Source organism: Mesoplodon mirus (genome assembly GCF_964341445.2).
Source record: "Mesoplodon mirus genome assembly, chromosome: 2".
NCBI classification, from domain to species: domain Eukaryota; kingdom Metazoa; phylum Chordata; class Mammalia; order Artiodactyla; family Ziphiidae; genus Mesoplodon; species Mesoplodon mirus.
This window is the reverse complement of record NC_138977.1, coordinates 176150809-176169445: the sequence shown is the minus strand read 5'-3', so window position 1 is coordinate 176169445 and position 18637 is coordinate 176150809. Positions and strand designations below refer to the sequence as shown.

At 41.9% G+C, this 18637-nt stretch overlaps 1 protein-coding gene across 1 annotated transcript in view; it reads left to right on the top strand.

Moving 5' to 3' along the window:
- Positions 1–18637, top strand: part of SEL1L3 (SEL1L family member 3) — a 100389-nt gene that overhangs the window by 16806 nt on the left and 64946 nt on the right. The window contains exons 3-6 of the mRNA XM_082606914.1: positions 6560–6686; positions 8334–8455; positions 8808–8923; positions 12061–12119. Coding sequence (XP_082463040.1) covers positions 6560–6686; positions 8334–8455; positions 8808–8923; positions 12061–12119 — 424 coding nt within the window. The remainder of the gene's footprint in view (positions 1–6559; positions 6687–8333; positions 8456–8807; positions 8924–12060; positions 12120–18637) is intronic.

Below are 18637 nucleotides of genomic sequence, written 5' to 3'. Positions count from 1 at the left end.
AGCCAAGGGGCAAGGACCCTTTCTCTCTGAGCGGATGTGTGACCATCACGCTGTGACAGCACCCTCACACGGCTATCGTAGGGAGCATGTGGCGATGGACGGCAGCCCCGAGCCTTCCCTAGGGCCAGCACGCTCTGAGGCTTCCCGGGTGGAGCCCATTTGGGCTGAGCTGGTTAAAGCTGCAGTGATTCTCCTTTGCAACCACACATGAGCTCACCTGCACCCTGCACACGCCCTCTAGTTTGAGTCTGTGATCTCCCACCCCTATGCCTAGGCTAAAGAAGCTTCTTTTACAGGCAGCTGCCGTCCCTGGCTGCCCCCCAACACTCTCCCACCCCCAGTGCCATCTTTCATGTCTTCCTGGCAAAATTATACTCATATTTCAGTAGCCAGCTCAAATTTCCCCTCCTTCCCCCAAAGCACTTTTCTTTTCTTTTGATTCCTACATCAGAAATTAACTTTCTACCCTCCAGCCTCCCCTAGTTCTCTGTGGGTACCCACCACCTCCTTATGATGTGTATCATGTTCAGTTCAATAAAGATTGAACACCTATCACGTACCAATTTCTTTACTAAGTCTGGAGCCTCAAAGATGCAGACACAGTCCCTCTCTTCAAGGTGGTTTTACAGGAAGTAAACACAGCTACCAATCATAACAGCTACTTTCCCTTACTGAGCACTCGCTATGTGCCAGGAACTGGGCTAAGTGCTTTGTGCGAGTGTCTAATTTAATCCACCCAGTGCTCTACTGTCGTTATTTACAGAGGAGGAAACTGACTCAGAGAGGTAGAGTAATTTGTCTAAGGTCACACAGCTAATAATGGAGCTAGGACTTGAACCCAGGTCGTTTGGTTCCCAAACACCATGCTTAACCATTAAGCTACACTGCTAGATGACATCATGAAGCTATTTACTTATTTAAGTCACTTATTCATTGAAAAAAGTTACTGAGCAGTCTGCGTGTTAGGCACTTTGCTAGGGTTCTTCACAGAGGAAGTGCCATTTGAACAGAAACTTGAAGGAGGAATAGAGTTTTCACTGTCAGAAAAGGGATAAAGGAAAGGCATCCAGGCAGAAGAGAAAAAAAGAGGAGGCAACGCAGACTGATGGGGGAGTGGGGACGAGCCTACATCCCTTGGTGTGAGGGATGGCAAATGAGTTTCATCTTGCACGCCAGCTCAGAGCGATGGGGTGGCTACCTAGAGCACAGTGCTGAGAGGGATTCTGAGGCCGAGTCTGTGCTTAGTGAGAAAGAGTGCCATGTGGATTGATTACCGATGTCTGCCACAGGTGAAGTGTGGAGTAGCAGCCCTTGAGCTATTATTTGTTCAGGTAAGAGTCTCAAGTGTGAGATAAGCAATTCAGGAAATAAGACTGGGAAGGCAGGTTGGGGCCACACTTTGGAAGTGCTGAAATGCCAGGGTCAGGTGCAGTAAGCATTCTGTCCTACTTATATGAACATTTTCTGACCTTCCCTCTTGAGTCAGAAACTGGGGAACCTGGAAGTTTCCTTCTTCTCCACTCTCTTTTCACTAACAATTCATTCTCATTTTCAGGTCCAATAGATTGGAAGTGGAATTTCTTATAACAAGATTCCTTTACAACAAAATCATAGAAGACCAAGTCAAATTTTGGAGACAGACTTTACATGTCTCTGTGAAAATATCAGCTTATTCAGTGAGACAATTCAAGTTAATGACATGATAATACTTTCTGTAACTATAAGAACTACCCATTTGATACTTCTGGAAAAAAAAGACACAGTTCTTTACTTCCCCCAGTTAATCACTGTAGACTGGATTTTTCAGTAATAGTGCTTATGAGTACCTAGCATCTGCATTGCCCTTTATGATTTTTGAACCACTTTTCCTATGCAGAATGTCTCATTTAACCCTTAGTAGCCCCAGGGAAGGACAGTATTCTCATTCTCTCCTTACAGAGGGGAACACTGAGGCTCAGGGAATTTGTTAATGGAGTCCCAGTTCTTGATTCTTTCAACTTTGCTAAGCCACCTCTCTGAAATATGCTAATACAGTCCTAACCCAGCTTCTAAATGGGAAGGAATACACTTTTTTATAAGTTGAATTTTCACTGACATGGATCACCCTGTATTCCTCACCCACTGGACTTTGCCTCTTTGAAGTGGATTGAACCACCACAGCGCCCAGCGCGGGGAGACCTCTGCATGTGGCTGGCTCCTACCCGCTTGCACGGAAATGCTCAGAGATGTTGTTCTCTTCCCTTGTAGCCAAAAAAGTAATACATGTACCTGGAGGAAAGTTCAGAGAGCATAAAAGGGTTTTGGGGAAGAGTAAATTCCCACCCACCCTATTCTTTTGGTCCTATTTCTAGAAGCAAACTCAATAACACTAGTTTCTGTGTCTCCTTCCAGAAATGTTCTCTGCCCATATAAGCATTAGGTTGATAGCCCCTTCTCTTCATACACACGTTGGAGGATACTATAGACTCGGCCCTGCGCTCGTTAACAATACGGCAGAGATTTTTCTGTGTCAGTACTTGCTACACGACCCCATTCTTTTCAATAGCTTCTTAGCATTGTGTTGCCTGACGCTTCATAATTTATTTACCCTGTCCCCTGCTGATGGTCATGCAGGTCATTTCTAGTCTTTTACCATTAACAACAAGGTTTCTCCAAGCATCCTTGTACATGCATCTTTGTACACACAAATAAATATTTTTGGAGGATAAATTACTGGGAGTGGAATTTATTTATTCTTAAGACTCCTAGTATTGAGTATGTTACAGACTTCCTTAGTCACTCACTTCACTGCGCAGTATCCTTTGGGGTGGAAGTTCTGACCTAAATCATACCTGCTAGAAGGTAGAGTTTTTGCTCTCAGGCTTTGGCTTTGAGGAAAATAAAACTCCAGATCGCCGCTGCCTGTTAAGTGTCCTGCATTTGGAAAGCAGATTGAGTTATCGACATTCTAACTTTACTTCTCTGGGTGGGAAAATCTTAGCTTCTTTTCCTCCAGGTTCCCCTTACAAACTTTTAGCCACAGTTATTCCTTGCCTCAAGACTATCTCTAACTTCCCCACAAAGGGACTGAGGGTCTCAGCTGCATCATTGTGATGTCTTTGAAGCTCATCCTGAATAGGGCTTTGTTATGTAGAAACGGGCCCTTCCCCAGAGCAGGTGTCCTGTCAGGGCTCTGATCACTATGCTGAACTGGAGAATGGGCTATGTAAGCACACCCCACCAACCACTCCACTCAGGATGATACTCAAAATACTTAACAAATAGTATGAGCTGGGGGCCCCAGTCAGGCTCCCCCGGGCGCTGGCCCTGGTGCTGAAACAGGATGGTGCTGGAGACCCTTGCTGAGCCAGGTTCTACTCTGAAGGAGAAGCCAGCGTGGGTGGGTAGTGGGTGGGGGCTTTGGAGGTTCAAGGCAACACCAATCATCTAACCGATACACTGACATGTTTCAGTGCTTTAACAACTAGTACAGCCGCTCAGGGGCATGCCAGCTGAACACCAGTCCTAGCTCTCCCTGTGAGGACTTGCGAGATGTGATGTGGTTTAATAAAAAGCTCATTGTTTTGCAGTGGCAGACCAGGTTTGAGTCGTACCTGGGTCTCTTATTAGTTATACAACCTTCAACAAGACACTAACCCTTTTCTTGTCGCCAAATGAAGGAGTTTGCACCATGTTATATCTAATGCCTCTTTTTGCTCTAGAATCTGAGGAAATAAAAGAAGCAAAATGACCAAGGGGGTAGGTTTCAAACCTGAACTGTTTTCCTGACATGTTGTGTTTATGTCATAATGATGCCTTTTCCCTACTTAACTTCCTCGTTCAAGATTAGCCAGAGAAATGGATCTGGGGGAAGGACCTGAAAAAAGAGAGACTTAATTTTTGGCTTGGGCAGCATGGGGCACATTATAAAATTATGGAACGTGTTGGGTGAAAGACAGGTTCAAACTCTGACTTGGCCGCAACTATGTTCATTGGATCATTCATCCATTCATTCATTCACTCCCTAAATATTTATGGAGCCTCTATCAAGTGTTGGCCACTATTCTGGCGGAGGATGGAATAATGAATGAAGTAAAGTGCATGCTCTCTTGGAGCTTACATTCTATGTAAGTGAGCCATTTAACCTGTTTGGGCCCAAGTTCTGGACTTAAGTGTTCCTACCTGTAAATTCTTTAAGTTTTTTTTTTTTTTTTTTTGCGGTACGCGGGCCTCTCACTGTTGTGGCCTCTCCCATTGCGGAACACAGGCTTCGGACGTGCAGGCTCAGCGGCCATAGCTCACGGGCCCAGCCGCTCCACGGCACGTGGGATCTTCCCGGACCGGGGCACGAACCTGTGTCCCCTGCATCGACAGGCGGGCTCTCAACCACTGCGCCACCAGGGAAGCCCCTACCTGTAAGTTCTTTAATGGGGCATGGCACTGGTACTGTTACTTCCCATTCTGGTGCCTATGACAGCCATCACTAATCAGTTATAGCACTCCAAGCAGCCAATCAGTTACTAGAAATTGTTATCCTGGGCTAGATGAATTCTGAAGTCCTTCCCTGCACCAAAATTTCATTCCTATTAGTTATTTCTAATGAAAAGGAAAGACAGTATTATACTGAGGGAAAATTGTAATGGAACTCCAAATCAAAGAACTATTAAAGCTACTGATTTTACAAGAGAACCACCATCACTTTGGTTTGGTTAGATACAAAAGATATGTGTTTATAAAAATTATTTTAGATCTTTGTGTCTTAGATTTTCCCTCCACAGTCTTTTGCTGCAAGTTCTCCTATTCAGCTAGCTTTTCTTTGATCACTGGATAAAGGAATGGCTCATCAACGTTCACTTTTAACTCCCTTCACTTTGGAAAACTCCTTTATGAAGCCTCCTTTTACTGGAGTCAGGTTGGACAGAATCAAATCCTGTTCATTTTGATAAATGTTTCTACTATACACTAGATAACTCAACAGCAATCACTAGCAGAAGGCTTCCCAGGGGGCTAACATGACCGTCTGGTCTCTTACGTTCCACTCAACATGGTGGAAGCCAACCAAGGTTGGCTGATATCAACCTCTTGGTGAATTTTTTTCCTTGGATTCTGAAGACACCCTTGTAGTATTTCCATTTCTAATCCCCTCTCTCCACTCCCGTAACTAACCAGCAAGTCCAGTGTGCGCAAATTGCAAAGAAATAAGGTTTGAAGTATTTTTGTTGGAATTGATAACTCCACCCTTTTGGGTTTCCAAATGCACCTCTGAGACTTTGAAAACATTGCTCTTATGATTTCCAAGTTGTAATGAACCAGAGGTACCTCTTTATATAATAAAACATTTTTCCCCATTGAGGAATGAGAGCTGGGGTGTCCAGTATCCCAGGCTGAGGCTCCTGTAATTTCTTCCAATATTGGCATTCGGTAATTTGCGCAGAAGTCAACTCTAGGAAGCCCAGGAAAATAGATTATTTCCACCATTTAATTATGGATAATTAAACCAAGGAACATTTTAAGAAAGAGAAAGGTGATCTTTATTTCTAGGTTGTATTGTTGAATTTTTTTCTTTGAAGGGGGGTGGGGTATTGGAAATAAAAAAATCCGTATTAGCCTTGTAGGCATTAAATATAGATGAAATAACTCAGTTTTCCCTTTCAGATTTGTTACGGATGCTCCTCTTTTCTAGAACCACAGAATTCTCACACATTTGCAAAATAAAGTGGAAGCCTCCCTAGTTTTAAGGAGTATGGTTAGTAATATTTGCATAGGGTAACATGTTGAGGTTATGTGGAAAGTCTGCACGGACGAAAAAAAAAAACTGTAATTTTAAGTGCATAGATTCTGAAACCAGACTGCTCGAGTTTGAATCCGAGCTCCACCTCTTATTATTCAACCTTCTCTAAGGCTCAGTTTAAAGGGGGACAATAATAGAATCTATCTCATAAATTGTGAAATTAAGCAAGATTATTGCTGAAATGTGCTTAGCATGTTGCCTGGCATATTCTAAGTGTTAAATAGATGTTAGTATTTTAGCAGCTGTGCATCTATTTCCTCATCTATAGACGGGGGATAATAATGAGGATTAAATGAATTTATATATAAATATATATACATATATTTTTATACAGTAGTGTGGACCATAGTGATTGCTACTGAAGTGTTAACTGTTATTATTATTACATAAATTCAAAATGCTTTTCTTTGCATTAGAAGGGCAGGATGTAAAATGGTTAAGCACATAGACCCTGAGCTGGAAACTTGAAATTTCGCTCTACTACTTATTAGGTCTGTTACCTTAGGCAAGTTATTTTACCTCTCTATACCTCGGGCTTTTCATCTGTAGAATGGGACTAAGAAAGAATCTCCTTTATAGCGTTGCTATGAACACAAATTGAGATAGCTCTGTAAAGTGCTTCTCAGCTGGCTGGCATATATTCAGTGTGCAATAAATGTTTGCTAATATTTTCAGACTCTTCATTTAAATGTTTGATGGGAGCTAGGCAGTGGGTTCCAGGAAGAATGTGATGTTGGAAGCAGTGTTTTTCTGGAAATAATTAAAAGGCAGCCATCTTGCTGTTTACAGATGTGGTCACCCTCCTGGGCTTTCTCTTTGCCTCCAGTGGAGAAAACACAGGCATTGTGAAGAAGTTCCCGAGATTTCGGAATCGAGAGCTAGAGGCCACCCGACGCCAGCGGATAGATTACCCAGTGTAAGAAGAGGCCGGTGATGGGGGCCGGTGGGGCGGTAGTGCTCTTTTTATCTGAGGACCAGAGCAGGCTAGTGGAGCCAGTTAGGTAGACCTACCTTTGTAATATGCTTTGGAAAAATGGTGAGATCTACATAGCTTAGGTAGAATTTGTGGACCTGAGAACCTCAAAGAATTCTGAAATTATTCTTGCATTTAGCAATCAATCCTCGCTTGACCTTGTATGTTGGTCCTGGGAATGACCCAAGTAGGTGAGTCAGGTGTTGGAGCCTGAGGCTTTGCAAGGTGTCAGGTGCAGCCAGCCACAGCCCTGCCAGATTGCAGCCTTCACTTTGCCTTTTCTGTCTTGGAAGATTGGATGAGCTGCTTGAAATCTCACAACTTCTGATCTCCTCCACTGATTTCAGCAAAACCCAGATATATTTTTTTCCTTCTGCTGAATTGAAGATGCTGAAAATTGTTCGTGGTTTACCTCAGACTGGATGGATTTAGCAGAGTGATTTAATTCTTCCCATGCTGCTGGCTGTAGAAAGATCTTGAGTCACTTTACTAAGCGTATGTTCTTGCTAAGCTTCCTTGTAATAACTTATCTTCATGAGCTTGCTCAGCTGGGTGGGTCAGGAGGGAGCTGTGTGGTACCATCTGTTTGCATATCTTACCACCGATTTGAAGGCCAGTTTATAAAGCCCAGAATATTCTAAAGGTCTTGTTGGGTTGAGTCCCCAAAGAACCTGGGGCCGCTGCCACTTTAACCCAAACTGTGAATTGGTTACTGGGGTAATGGAGAACATTCTCTGTACAGGTTTTGACCTTGATTCATGTTTCACATGCAAAATGCACGACTCCCAGCTTATCTTTGAACTACTGGTCACTAGCCCAATGTGTGGCATCAAGCAAATGTTCTAACAGCAAATATTTGCTGAATGATTGGTGGATCACATAGCTTGGCTAAATGTGTCCTAGTTAAGTTGACCATTGTTATTTTATCCTCACTCCACAAATCACAGATGGATAATATTTTTTCAACTAAAATAACCCTAGCCCAGAAATGGAACAATTAGAGTAGTTGTTCCACATTGGTCAGCCAGAACTGTGATACTGAATAACCTAATATGGGCATTAAAATTGTATCTGTGTGTCCTGATTAGCATATAGTGATGCCATTTGCAAATTATGGCATTTTTTTCTGCCTTAGGGCTTTTATCTTTGAAAGAAACAAAATTGCTCAAAAAGCCCTAATTATGTGTTTTTTTTTTTAAATCATTGAAATTAGAACAGCTTCTTATCAAGTCACCTCTTATTAAAATCCAGATTTTTATTCTGTGTCTGGCTTTATAAGCCTTAATCAAGGATTCAAATGGTGGGCCTGTGTGAAGCTCAGAAAAGGCACAGGAAGAGTTTTTGGTGCAAGGTACAATGTCTGCTAGTTTTGTACAGCGACGCTTAGTTAACTCCCGTCTTTTGCAGTTACTATAACTACCTCCTTTGTCTCAAAAATCAAGCTTTGCAAGCTGATCTCCCATGATGAACACGAAGGCAAATTCATCCCTTCATTGGAAAGAAAGCAATTTACTCCGTCATTGTTAACTGTAATTACCTGCTCTTGGATGATATCAATCTGCAGAATTTTTTTTCTCCTCACTCTTATAGGTTTACTGTTTCACTGTGGCTTTATTTACTCCATTATTGCAAGGCCAATCTCTGTGGGATTCTGTATTTTGTTGATTCTAATGAGATGTACGGCACGCCTTCTGTATTTCTTACTGAAGAGGGTGAGTATGAAACAGAACCTTTAGAATGATAGTGTAGTTTTCTTATGCTCTGTCTACTGGCAGATACGTCTGTCTAGAATAAGGAATGTTGTCAACGTGGCAATTCAATGAGAATGATGGTTTCCAAATATGGGATTCAAGTTAAACTTTTTTCTGGAAGCTTAAAACAAACATATACAGATGAATGCACATATGTGTTTTGTTTGTTTTGCTTTGCTTTGCTTTTATTTAAAGGAAGAAGGAATGTGATCTAGTCTTATAGCTGTTTAGGACAGTCGCCGAAAAGATATAGCCACTTCATTCACTCCTGAGGATTTTCTGTCATTTTCACAAGCTTTCATTTTCCTTTTAGGCCACTTGCATATTCAAATGCATCTTGTCAAAGGAGAAGACCTTGCTGTAAAAACGAAATTCACCATACCCTTGAAGGAGTGGTTTCGCCTGGATATCTCTTTTAATGGTGGCCAGGTACTGAAAGCTCGCTCCACCGTGATTCATATCAGCATCATCACTTAGCTTTAAACATTGCTGTAAAGTCAGGGAGCTAGGAAATCTGCAAAAACAAATTTGTGGTATCTGATAAACTTTTACAACCATAACACTTTTTTAATCAAATTTTTATAGTTGGAAATTTAAATCATAAGAATTCTATCCCATTTAATTAACTTTTAAAGTGCTTCTTTCAACTCTATTGTGAATGAGTAAATAATATAGCCAGCTACATAACCACAATTATCTGAGCAATTGAAGCCTTTTCTCCTAGCGAGATAGGCTTTGGGGAGATAAATGTTAAGACAGCCTTGGCCATATTTATATAGTGTTATCAAATCTACAACTTTTTACAGGAAATTTATTTGTTAGTTCAGCCAAGAAATGGTTTGACTATTTTGGGCAGTTAAAACAATTGCTTATGCTTGGCATTAAACCGACAAATAACCAACAAACCTAAGTGATAATTCTGGTGAGATGGAGGTTCTTTAACTACTTCGTACTATAAAACACTGCACATAATAGTTTCAAGCTTTCATAACACAGATTTTATGGATTATGGCACCAGCAGTGTGGATGTTTGTCAGCTTGCCTTCTGACGGTAAATCTTGGAGGAAGATTCCTGCAGCCACTAATGCATTGTGTATGATAAAAAAACTCTCTGGTATGACACATGTTCTGTGATCATTGTTAATTAGTGACATAGTGACATTGCTATAATTGAAGATAATTTCCATTTCTTCAAATATACGATGTCAGTATGCTACTCCTTTCTGGTTACTTTATTTTCTCATCAGCTTTTCTTATTGATTTGTAACTTTCTGATAATAAAACTGGAAAAGACATTTTGCTTGTCTTGTGTATTAGATAATACACAGACTTCCCTTGGCGGTTAGGTCTATCACATTTCCTTTTTCTGAAGAGAAAAGAAATCAAGTCAGTTCTTGTAGCTTTCCTGAGGAGAGTCTGTAAGATGTTAGCTGGCAGTTTTTGTATGTTTGTTTCCTTAATTCTGTTAGGTGACGTTGCTGTGGTCCATGTTTTAGCTTCTCATTTGCATGAGGATATTGGTGGCATAGCTTGGTTGCTGCTTTCTCTTAAGGTCAGCTCAGTACCATGTGTCACTTAGGTATCAAATCATGAGAGCAAACAACAGATCTTATTTTGCACTAGCTGTATGCAAGGCACTATGCTCAAGGAGCTTACAGACTATTTATAGAAGTCACATTAAGCAGGTGAAGGGGTGTCATAAGGCGAGCTTAATTGCCAAATGATTCGTATTGATTCACAGAAGAGAGACAGCACTTCACCACTCAGGGGAGGTTTCGTAAAGAGGGTTCCTACGAATGGGCAGAGTTTAAATGGAGAAGCAAGGAGGAGTTACTTTAGCACATCATTGGAGGTTGGCAGTTAAACCAGTTTGGAGTAGAAATTCGCTGCCTATAGAATGCTAATAGAAAAAAAAATGTCTTTAGGGCTAGAATGTGCGAATCTTGAATATCATGGAATTTAAATTTCTAGTTGCAAGGCAGCACAACGTCATCGAAGCTTTCAGAGCAGAAGAGTAAATCAAAGTAGTTCTTTAATTAAAGAGACGAATTTAATGGCAGAGTACATGATCAAGTACAACAGGAGAGAAGAATTAGGAAGACCAGATGCAGTGGAAAGAAAAAAGAAGTAGATCTTTTTTAGTAAACTTTTGCCATTTGCCCTTTCGTCTTTCCATCCCATCTGGTCTCTCTGATCACATAGGTTCCAAAATAGTACTTATTGTTTTTCTACACAAAATCTAGCTCTGTGGTGAGACTACTATATTCATTGCTTTGACTAAATGGACACATTGGCTTAAAGTAAATGGTTGGTTTAGAGAAACAACTGGTCTGAGTCATTTTCTTCGCTGAACCAACATGTTCTATATGGCTGAATTGGGTTGGATTTTATGGGTTAGCTTTTCTTTCATAGACATGGTGTTGGAGCCACATCTTTGACAATCTAGTTAAGCCAGAATGTGTTTTCTGAACACTGGTTCTGCGCTAGCACTGGAGGGAATAAAGGGAGTAGTCCCTTAACCCCAGAGGCTTATGTTGTAGTCCCAGACACGAGAAGAATACACGACAGCTAACAACATTTGTGATGAAGACATTGTCACCATTGAAATGACAGCGACAATTCTCAGTGCTGAGGGAGAGAGGTTGGGAAGCCACAGTGCGTGAAGAACATTCATCCCCTGTCTTGTTTTTCCCCCAAGGCTCTCCTGGAATCAAAGACAAATTCCAAGAACTCCTTGTAATATCTTACACATTTCCTTGTCTTTTTATGCAACAAGTTTTCAAGCACGAATACACCAAATGAACCTTTGGCTGGTAGTGTGGAAGTGTCTACAACCCACTGGGGGAAACTGCACTATAGACGTTTTTATCACATTAAGTCATTTGGAGGGACTTTCCTGGCAGTCCAGTGGTTAAGACTCAGAGCTTCCACTGCAGGGGGCATGGGTTCGATCCCTGGTCGGGAGCTAAGATTCCACATGCTGTACAGTGTGGCCAAAAAAATTTTTTTTAATAAATAAATAAAAATAAAATGACCGAAATACTTCTTTAAAAAAAAGTCAGGACTTCCCTTGTGATGCAGTGGTTAAGAATCCTCCTGCCAATGCTGGAGACACGGGTTCGAGCCCTGGTCCGGGAAGATCCCACAAGCCGCAGAGCAACTAAGCCCGTGTGCCACAACTACTGAGCCTGCGTTCTAGAGCCCACGTGCCACAACTACTGAGTCCCCGTGCCACAACTATTGAAGCCCGCACGCCTAGAGCCCGTGCTCCACAACAAGAGAAACCACTGTTCGCCGTGACTAGATAAAGCCTACTCAGCAATGAAGACCCAATTCAGCCCAAAATAAATAAATAAATTTATTTTTTAAAAAGTCATTTGGAGAAATTAAGTGTCTTAAGTCTCAAAATATACACAGGGCTAGTAAACCGCTCCTTTTATTATTTGCAGAAACTGATCAGGTGAAAGACTATGAAGCCTATTTTACGAATAACTCATATCCAGGACTGTATTTATGATGTGGGGTCTTGAGGCATAACTGATCCTTGTGTATCTCTCCCAACATAGATAGTAGTAACCACCAGCACTGGACAGGATTTGAAAGACTACCATAATCAGACCATTAGGTAAGTGTGATTTTTCTTTTGATTCAAAATTTGCTGGATGAGGGTTAAGGAACCTTCATATGTTAGCCCTCAACCCTGAAGTTATTCCCACCCTATCTGATTCAGTTTTTTCAAGCATGGACTGTGGCTAGTCTGCCCTGTAGCTAATCTTTGTACTATTTTTTTTCTTTTTTAAATGTACAAAAACTCTCCATGTTTTCCCCACAACCTTTTTTTTTTTTTCCAAGCAAGAGAAACTAGTTCTTTCTCCAGATCTCACTGTAAATTCTTCCTTTCATGACACTTTATAATTTGTTTTCTTTGAAAATTGTCTTCTACAAAGGATTCGGAAAAATAAAAGTATTAATGTTGCTTATTGAGAGGGTTTGGTAAGTTTGGCCTAGTATAAAACATAAAAGCAGACAGCCTTCATATTTATGTTTATAATGTAAATTTGAAACGTATGCAACTATTGATATTGGGATAACTTTTCAATCTTATATAACGATTCTCTACAAGAGTTACAGAAACTGAGAATTGGGTCTTTTTCCTCATTTGTCATATATTTTTAATTTGCTTCTACATCCCTGTTTAAGAGTGGGTCATATAGAGTCAGAAACGTGGGGCATGAGCTCTTCTTTAGGAACTCGGGATATCTCATCACAGCTAGATTTTATATATATATATATCAATATATATAATGTATATGTATATGTGTAAATTCAAATGCTTAAGAATAAGTAAAGAACAGAAACAAAAATTAGCAGCTTCATATGTATAATTAAAAAAATATATATCAGGGAACTTCCCTGGCAGTCCAGTGGTTAGGACTCCACACATCCAGTGCAGAGGGCACGGGGTCAATTCCTGGTCGGGGAACTAAGACCCCGCATGCTGCACGGTGCGGCCAAAAACAAAAAAGTATAAAAAAAAAAATGTATCAGGACTGTTGGGGACTTTGGCTGGGGGATGGGGGGAGGTTCATTCCTTCATCCTTTAGTCATTTCACTACGCTCAGCCAAAAACCATCTCTCCAAACAGGCTACATTCACTCAGTCTCCACACAATCCAAATTTTCTTGGAAACCAATTATTAAAGAAAAGAAAGCAAAGAGGGGTGATGACAGCAGAGTAGGGGACATACACTCTACTTTTTTTTCCCCCACCATTTCTGTTTACATTTAAGTCAAACAATTTCTTTTAGGCTCTGGGCACGTAGAACAATTCTTATTTTCATGACTGGATTAAAGGATTAGAGTTATAGCGAAAGGCTAAAGCAGTGTTATTCCTTAGCCTGCAAAGAGAAAGTCAGGGAGTGACTTGATAGCTATATTGAAGCATAGAGACTGAGGCCTTAGAACAGAGCAGAAGCCTTAAGTGCACCAGGTGGATTTAGACCAGTGAGGAAGAATTCAACAGATATGTGTTTTGCTATATAACCAGCGGCCATGGGATCTGCTATGAAGAGTTTGAGAATAGGAAAGGCCTGAGAGTTTGCTTTGGAGAAACAGCTGATGTGTGGCCCCTTTAGAAATCTCTTCGAGTGCCCTGTTCTGCCCCAGAAATTAAGGGTTTGCATTTCAGGATGTGAGGTCTAAAATAATACCTGCCCTTTCTCCCCTGACACCCACATGCAACCTCAGACACTTTTGACAACCGATTGAATTTCATAAGCTTTTTTTCATTTTCTATGTCAGGGTTTCCTTTCCTCTTAAATCCCAGAAATGTAGGTGCTGACACAAGCGGAGTGAATCACAGTAAGATCCAGGGCATATAGGTGAGGCAAGGGAGGCATCTTCCACATAAAATGTAAGGAGACACCAACAAAACTTAGTAATTATATTAGTTTGCCAAGGCTGCTGGAACACAGTACCACAAACTGAGCGACTTAAACAACAGAAATGTATTGCCTCGCAGTTCTAGAGGCTAGAGGTCCTAGAGCAAGGTGTCAGCAGAGCTATGCTCCCTCTGACGGCTCTAGGGAAAGATCTGTTCTAAGCTTCTCTCCAGCTTCTAATAGTTCCTTGGCTTGTGGCAGCATAATGCCAAACTTCACGTGGCATTTTCCCTGTGTGAGTGTCTGTCTTTGTCCAAATTTCCCTTTTTTATAAGGATACTAGTCATATTGGATTAAGGGCCCACCCTATTCCAGTATGATCTCATCTTAACTAATTATATCTGCAATGACCCTATATCCAAATAAGGTCACATTCTGCTGTACTGGGGGCTCAGACTTAAACATATGAATTTTGTGGGGGACACAATTCAGCTCATAATGATAGTCATGATAAATAACATTTAATACAGTATTTTTAAAAATCAAGATTAATGTAAAGAATCCATGATGAACAAAATTACAAAATTTTAAGTAAAGACGGAGTCAGTATGATCATATAAGATTCCAGAATTCAGGACTGATTTTCAGGTACATACCAATTCAACATCCTGGTGAAAGCTTTGAAATGATTCCTTACCTGGTAATACGAGCAGTCCCCAGGCCCAAGACGTCCCCTTACCACTGTCTCAGCTGCCCTTCCCCTACTCCTGGGACCCCCTCCATCAATAGAACAACTAAAGAATTAATGTTGGGCCCACCTGGGATTCCAGTGGTTAGGTATTAGGAATCTCATTCACCAGAGAGATTTCAGAATGGTCCAGGTAGTAAACTAAACATCAATTTTTTTTTTTTTTTTTTTTTTTTTTTTTTGCGGTACGCGGGCCTCTCACTGTTGTGGCCTCTCCCGCTCTCCCGTTGCGGAGCACAGGCTCCGGACGCGCAGGCTCAGCAACCATGGCTCACGGGCCCAGCCACTCCGCGGCATGTGGGATCCTCCTGGACTGGGGCACGAACCCGTATCCCCTGCATCGGCAGGTGGACTCGCAACCACTGCGCCACCAGGGAAGCCCTAAACATCAAATATTGTAGATGGTTATAGGTGTTCCAAGGAAAGCCTCTTAATCCTCCTTTTTATTTGTTCTTGTAAAGTAAACATAATGATAGCTGTTATCCCGCAAAAGTGGTGTACGAAGATCAGTGATTAAGTGCTCAGAAGTTCAGTGCTGCACCGCATGAAAGCCTGCAGTAACAACTGCAGACTTGTCTAGTGTCGAATTCATTCATCTGTCCATCCATCCATCCATCCATCCAGTATATATATATTCATTCACCCTACACATTTACCACATGCTTGACAACGTGCTGGACTCTGGGAATAAAACGATGAAAAACAAGAATACAGTCCATCCCTGCCTTCATGGAACTAAAAAGTCTAGTGGGGGGAAGACAGATCTTAAACAAATACATTCACAAATAAATTTAAAATTACGGATTGTGATGAATGCAGGGAAGGAAATAAATAGGTTGGCTTGAGAGGATCCCAAAGGAGCCAGAATTTAGACCAGGCCCTGAGGAAGTGACACTTAAGATGATAATTACTTTAAGGGGTGGGAGGGACAGCTATTTTGAGGCTTTAAATTCCCCTGCTAAAGAACCCATGAGCAGGGACTTTGCTGGCCGTCCAGGGGTTAAGACTCCGCGCTTCCACTGCAGGGGGCCCGGGTTTGGCTCCTGGTCAGGGAACTAAGATCCCACATGTCCCTGCCATGTGTTGTGGCCAAAAAAAAAGAACCCATGAGCCAAAACTGTTCCCCAATTCTGAGTGAGGCCTAGTTAAAGACAGAGGCAGGCAATCCTTCCCCGCTGCTGGGTCCTCCACAGTAATAAACCGGGGCACTCTCCCACATCCAGATAAGAATAAAGATAGTTTGCCAGCTTGTCTGAGGCTTGCGGGAAGGACCAGCTTGGGCTTTTGAACTGTCTAGCTCAGCTTTTATGTCAGCAAAATTGATGACCATCAAACAACGCACAGTGCAAGGAATCTCTTGCAGTCTTGGTGCAGCCACTGTGAATTTTAGAGGAGAAAAATGTGGAGGCACCGACGTGGAGGGAGACTGAGCTGGAGAGATCTGTTAGTTGTATTATAATGACGGTAAAAAATTGCAATCTAGTACCATAGGGACCAAGTAATTTATTGATTAGTTGAGAATTCAGTTAAAGCAAAGATCCATAAAAAGAAGTGTGTAAATATTTTAATTTAAAATATGGAAATGTACATTAATTTGCCAGTCTTTCTAGCTAGAGCCTTGCCTTTGAGTATGGGTCTACTGATTGGAGTTCCCTGTGATCTTTCTTGCATAAATGGTACCCAATTTCTGTTTCTCCCAAATGAAAAGAAAACAAAGACACTTGTGAAACTATCAGAGCCCAAAATCCATCTAGATTTCTTCAGTTTCTTTTTCCAGCTGTCCTAATTCCACAACAATTTTTTTAGTAACCATTCTTTACTGAGTCTACCGAAAATATTCAACTTAATTTTTAAAGAATGAACATCTCTTTCTTCTCCATCCCTATTTTATTGGATCACATAAGATTGAATTACATTGTATGGTTACAATGACCATACAGTTGGCAATTGACAGGTTTGGGAGCAAACACATCTTCCGTCAGCATGCAACTCAAAACATGGCAGCAGGGACTTCTCTGGTGGCGCAGTGGTTAAGAATCCGCCTGCCAATACAGGGGACACAGGTTCGATCCCTGGTCCAGGAAGATCCCACATGCCACACAGCAACTAAGCCCTTGTGCCACAACTACTGAAGCCCACGTGCCTAGAGCCCATGCTCAGCAACAAGAGAAGCCACCACAATGAGAAGCCCACATGCTGCAACGAATACCCAATGCAGCCAAAAATAAATAAATAAATTTAATTTTAAAAAGTGGCAGCAAAAGTCCAAGTTGGACTAGGTCAATAATAATAACTGTAGTTAACTGCTATGGTGCCTACCATGTGCCAGGCACTGTTCTAAATGCTTTGTTTAAATATTAAATAAATTTTCCCAACAACCCTGTAGATAGGTACTATTTTTATCTCCATTTAAAAATGAGAAGACAGGGAATTCCCTGTTGGTCCAGTGGTTAAGACTGTGTGCTGCCACTGCAAGGGGCCCGGGTTCGATCCCTGGTCGAGGAACTAAGATCCCACAAGCCATATGGTGCAGCCAAAAAATAAAAAAACATTTTTTTCAAATTAAAAAAAAAAATAAGAAGAAGCCTCCAGAGAGGAACCTCCAGCTGGCAAGCATCCAGCGTGTTGTAGGGATGAGCCGTGAGGTGAGCTGGTGAGTTGATTGAGCAGAGTTCTATTATGAGAGCTTCTATGGCAGAAGCATTGCATTGTGTCCCCTGAGTGCTGGGTAATACCTCATGAGAGTAGTTGGAATGTTCACATCTTTCGAAGGTCTTGAAAAATTTAATCAATTCACAGCTCTCAGAGATAATAACTTTGTGGTCCCACGTTAAAAAAAAAGAGAAGAGACCATCAACTTCTTAGTGCCCTTCAAGCCTGAGATTCCAGAGAAAGAAATAGCAGGAAATAAAGCATTTATTTTCCATGTTAGTTGCCTTTGTAGAAAGCTGATTTCTAAGTGTTCCCTCTTGCCACCATCGGTTAATGTTGTCAGAGTGCCCATTTCTTCACCTTTTTGTCTTCCTTCCAGCTGGGAGCACCTGCCCAGGGTTGGGTTTCTGCCTAACAGCCCATCCTCTCTCCTGGGATGACCCCCGGTTGCCTGGCTTCTCTGACCCAACCACTGGTGGCTGCTCTGTCCCGTCCGTGTCACCCTGGTCCATGGCTCTTGAGGCTGCCGGGCTCCTGGTGGCCTGCCTGACATGCTGTGTTCTTCCCTTCTGCTGCCATCTGCCCCCTGTGCTCCCTGGCTCTTTTTGTCTTTGCCTGACTTCTCACTCGATGCCTATCTTGATCCCTCCTTGCTGTTCACATATGCTCTGATGGCACCTTGTCCACCCATTCCTATTTTACTTTCTAAATAGGTAATAAATGCACATGGTATAAACAACCAAAACAATGTGAAAAGGTCTACAGTTAGATGTCTTGCTTCCAGCTCTGCCTCCATCCACTCAATCCCCTAACCTCCATGCCACGTGGAAAGACTTTTATTAGTTTCTTATATATACCTCCAGAGTCTTTTTTTTTTTTTTTTTTTTTTTCCTTTTTGCGGTATGCAGGCCTCTCACTGTTGTGGCCTCTCCCGTTGCGGAGCACAGGCTCCGGATGCGCAGGCCCAGCGGCCATGGCTCACGGGCCCAGCCGCTCCGCGGCATATGGGATCCTCCCAGACCGGGGCACGAACCCGTATCCCCTGCATCGGCAGGCGGACTCTCAACCACTGCGCCACCAGGGAGGCCCCCAGAGTCTTTTTTAATGCAAATACAAAAAAAAAATCCATTCTCCTCTCTCTTGGATAAAAATATATTTATTGTTCTGCTCGTTCATTTTTATTTTTTCACTGAACAATGTATTTTAGAGATTATTCCAGGTCAGTACACAGAGCCCTTTGTCCTTTTTTAAGCTGTGTAGATGTCCAGGGCCCATTGGATGGATGTGGGTACCAGTCCTCACTGACAGACACCTAAACTTTTTCAGTCTTTGGTGGATGTAAATAATGCTGCCAGGAGCAACT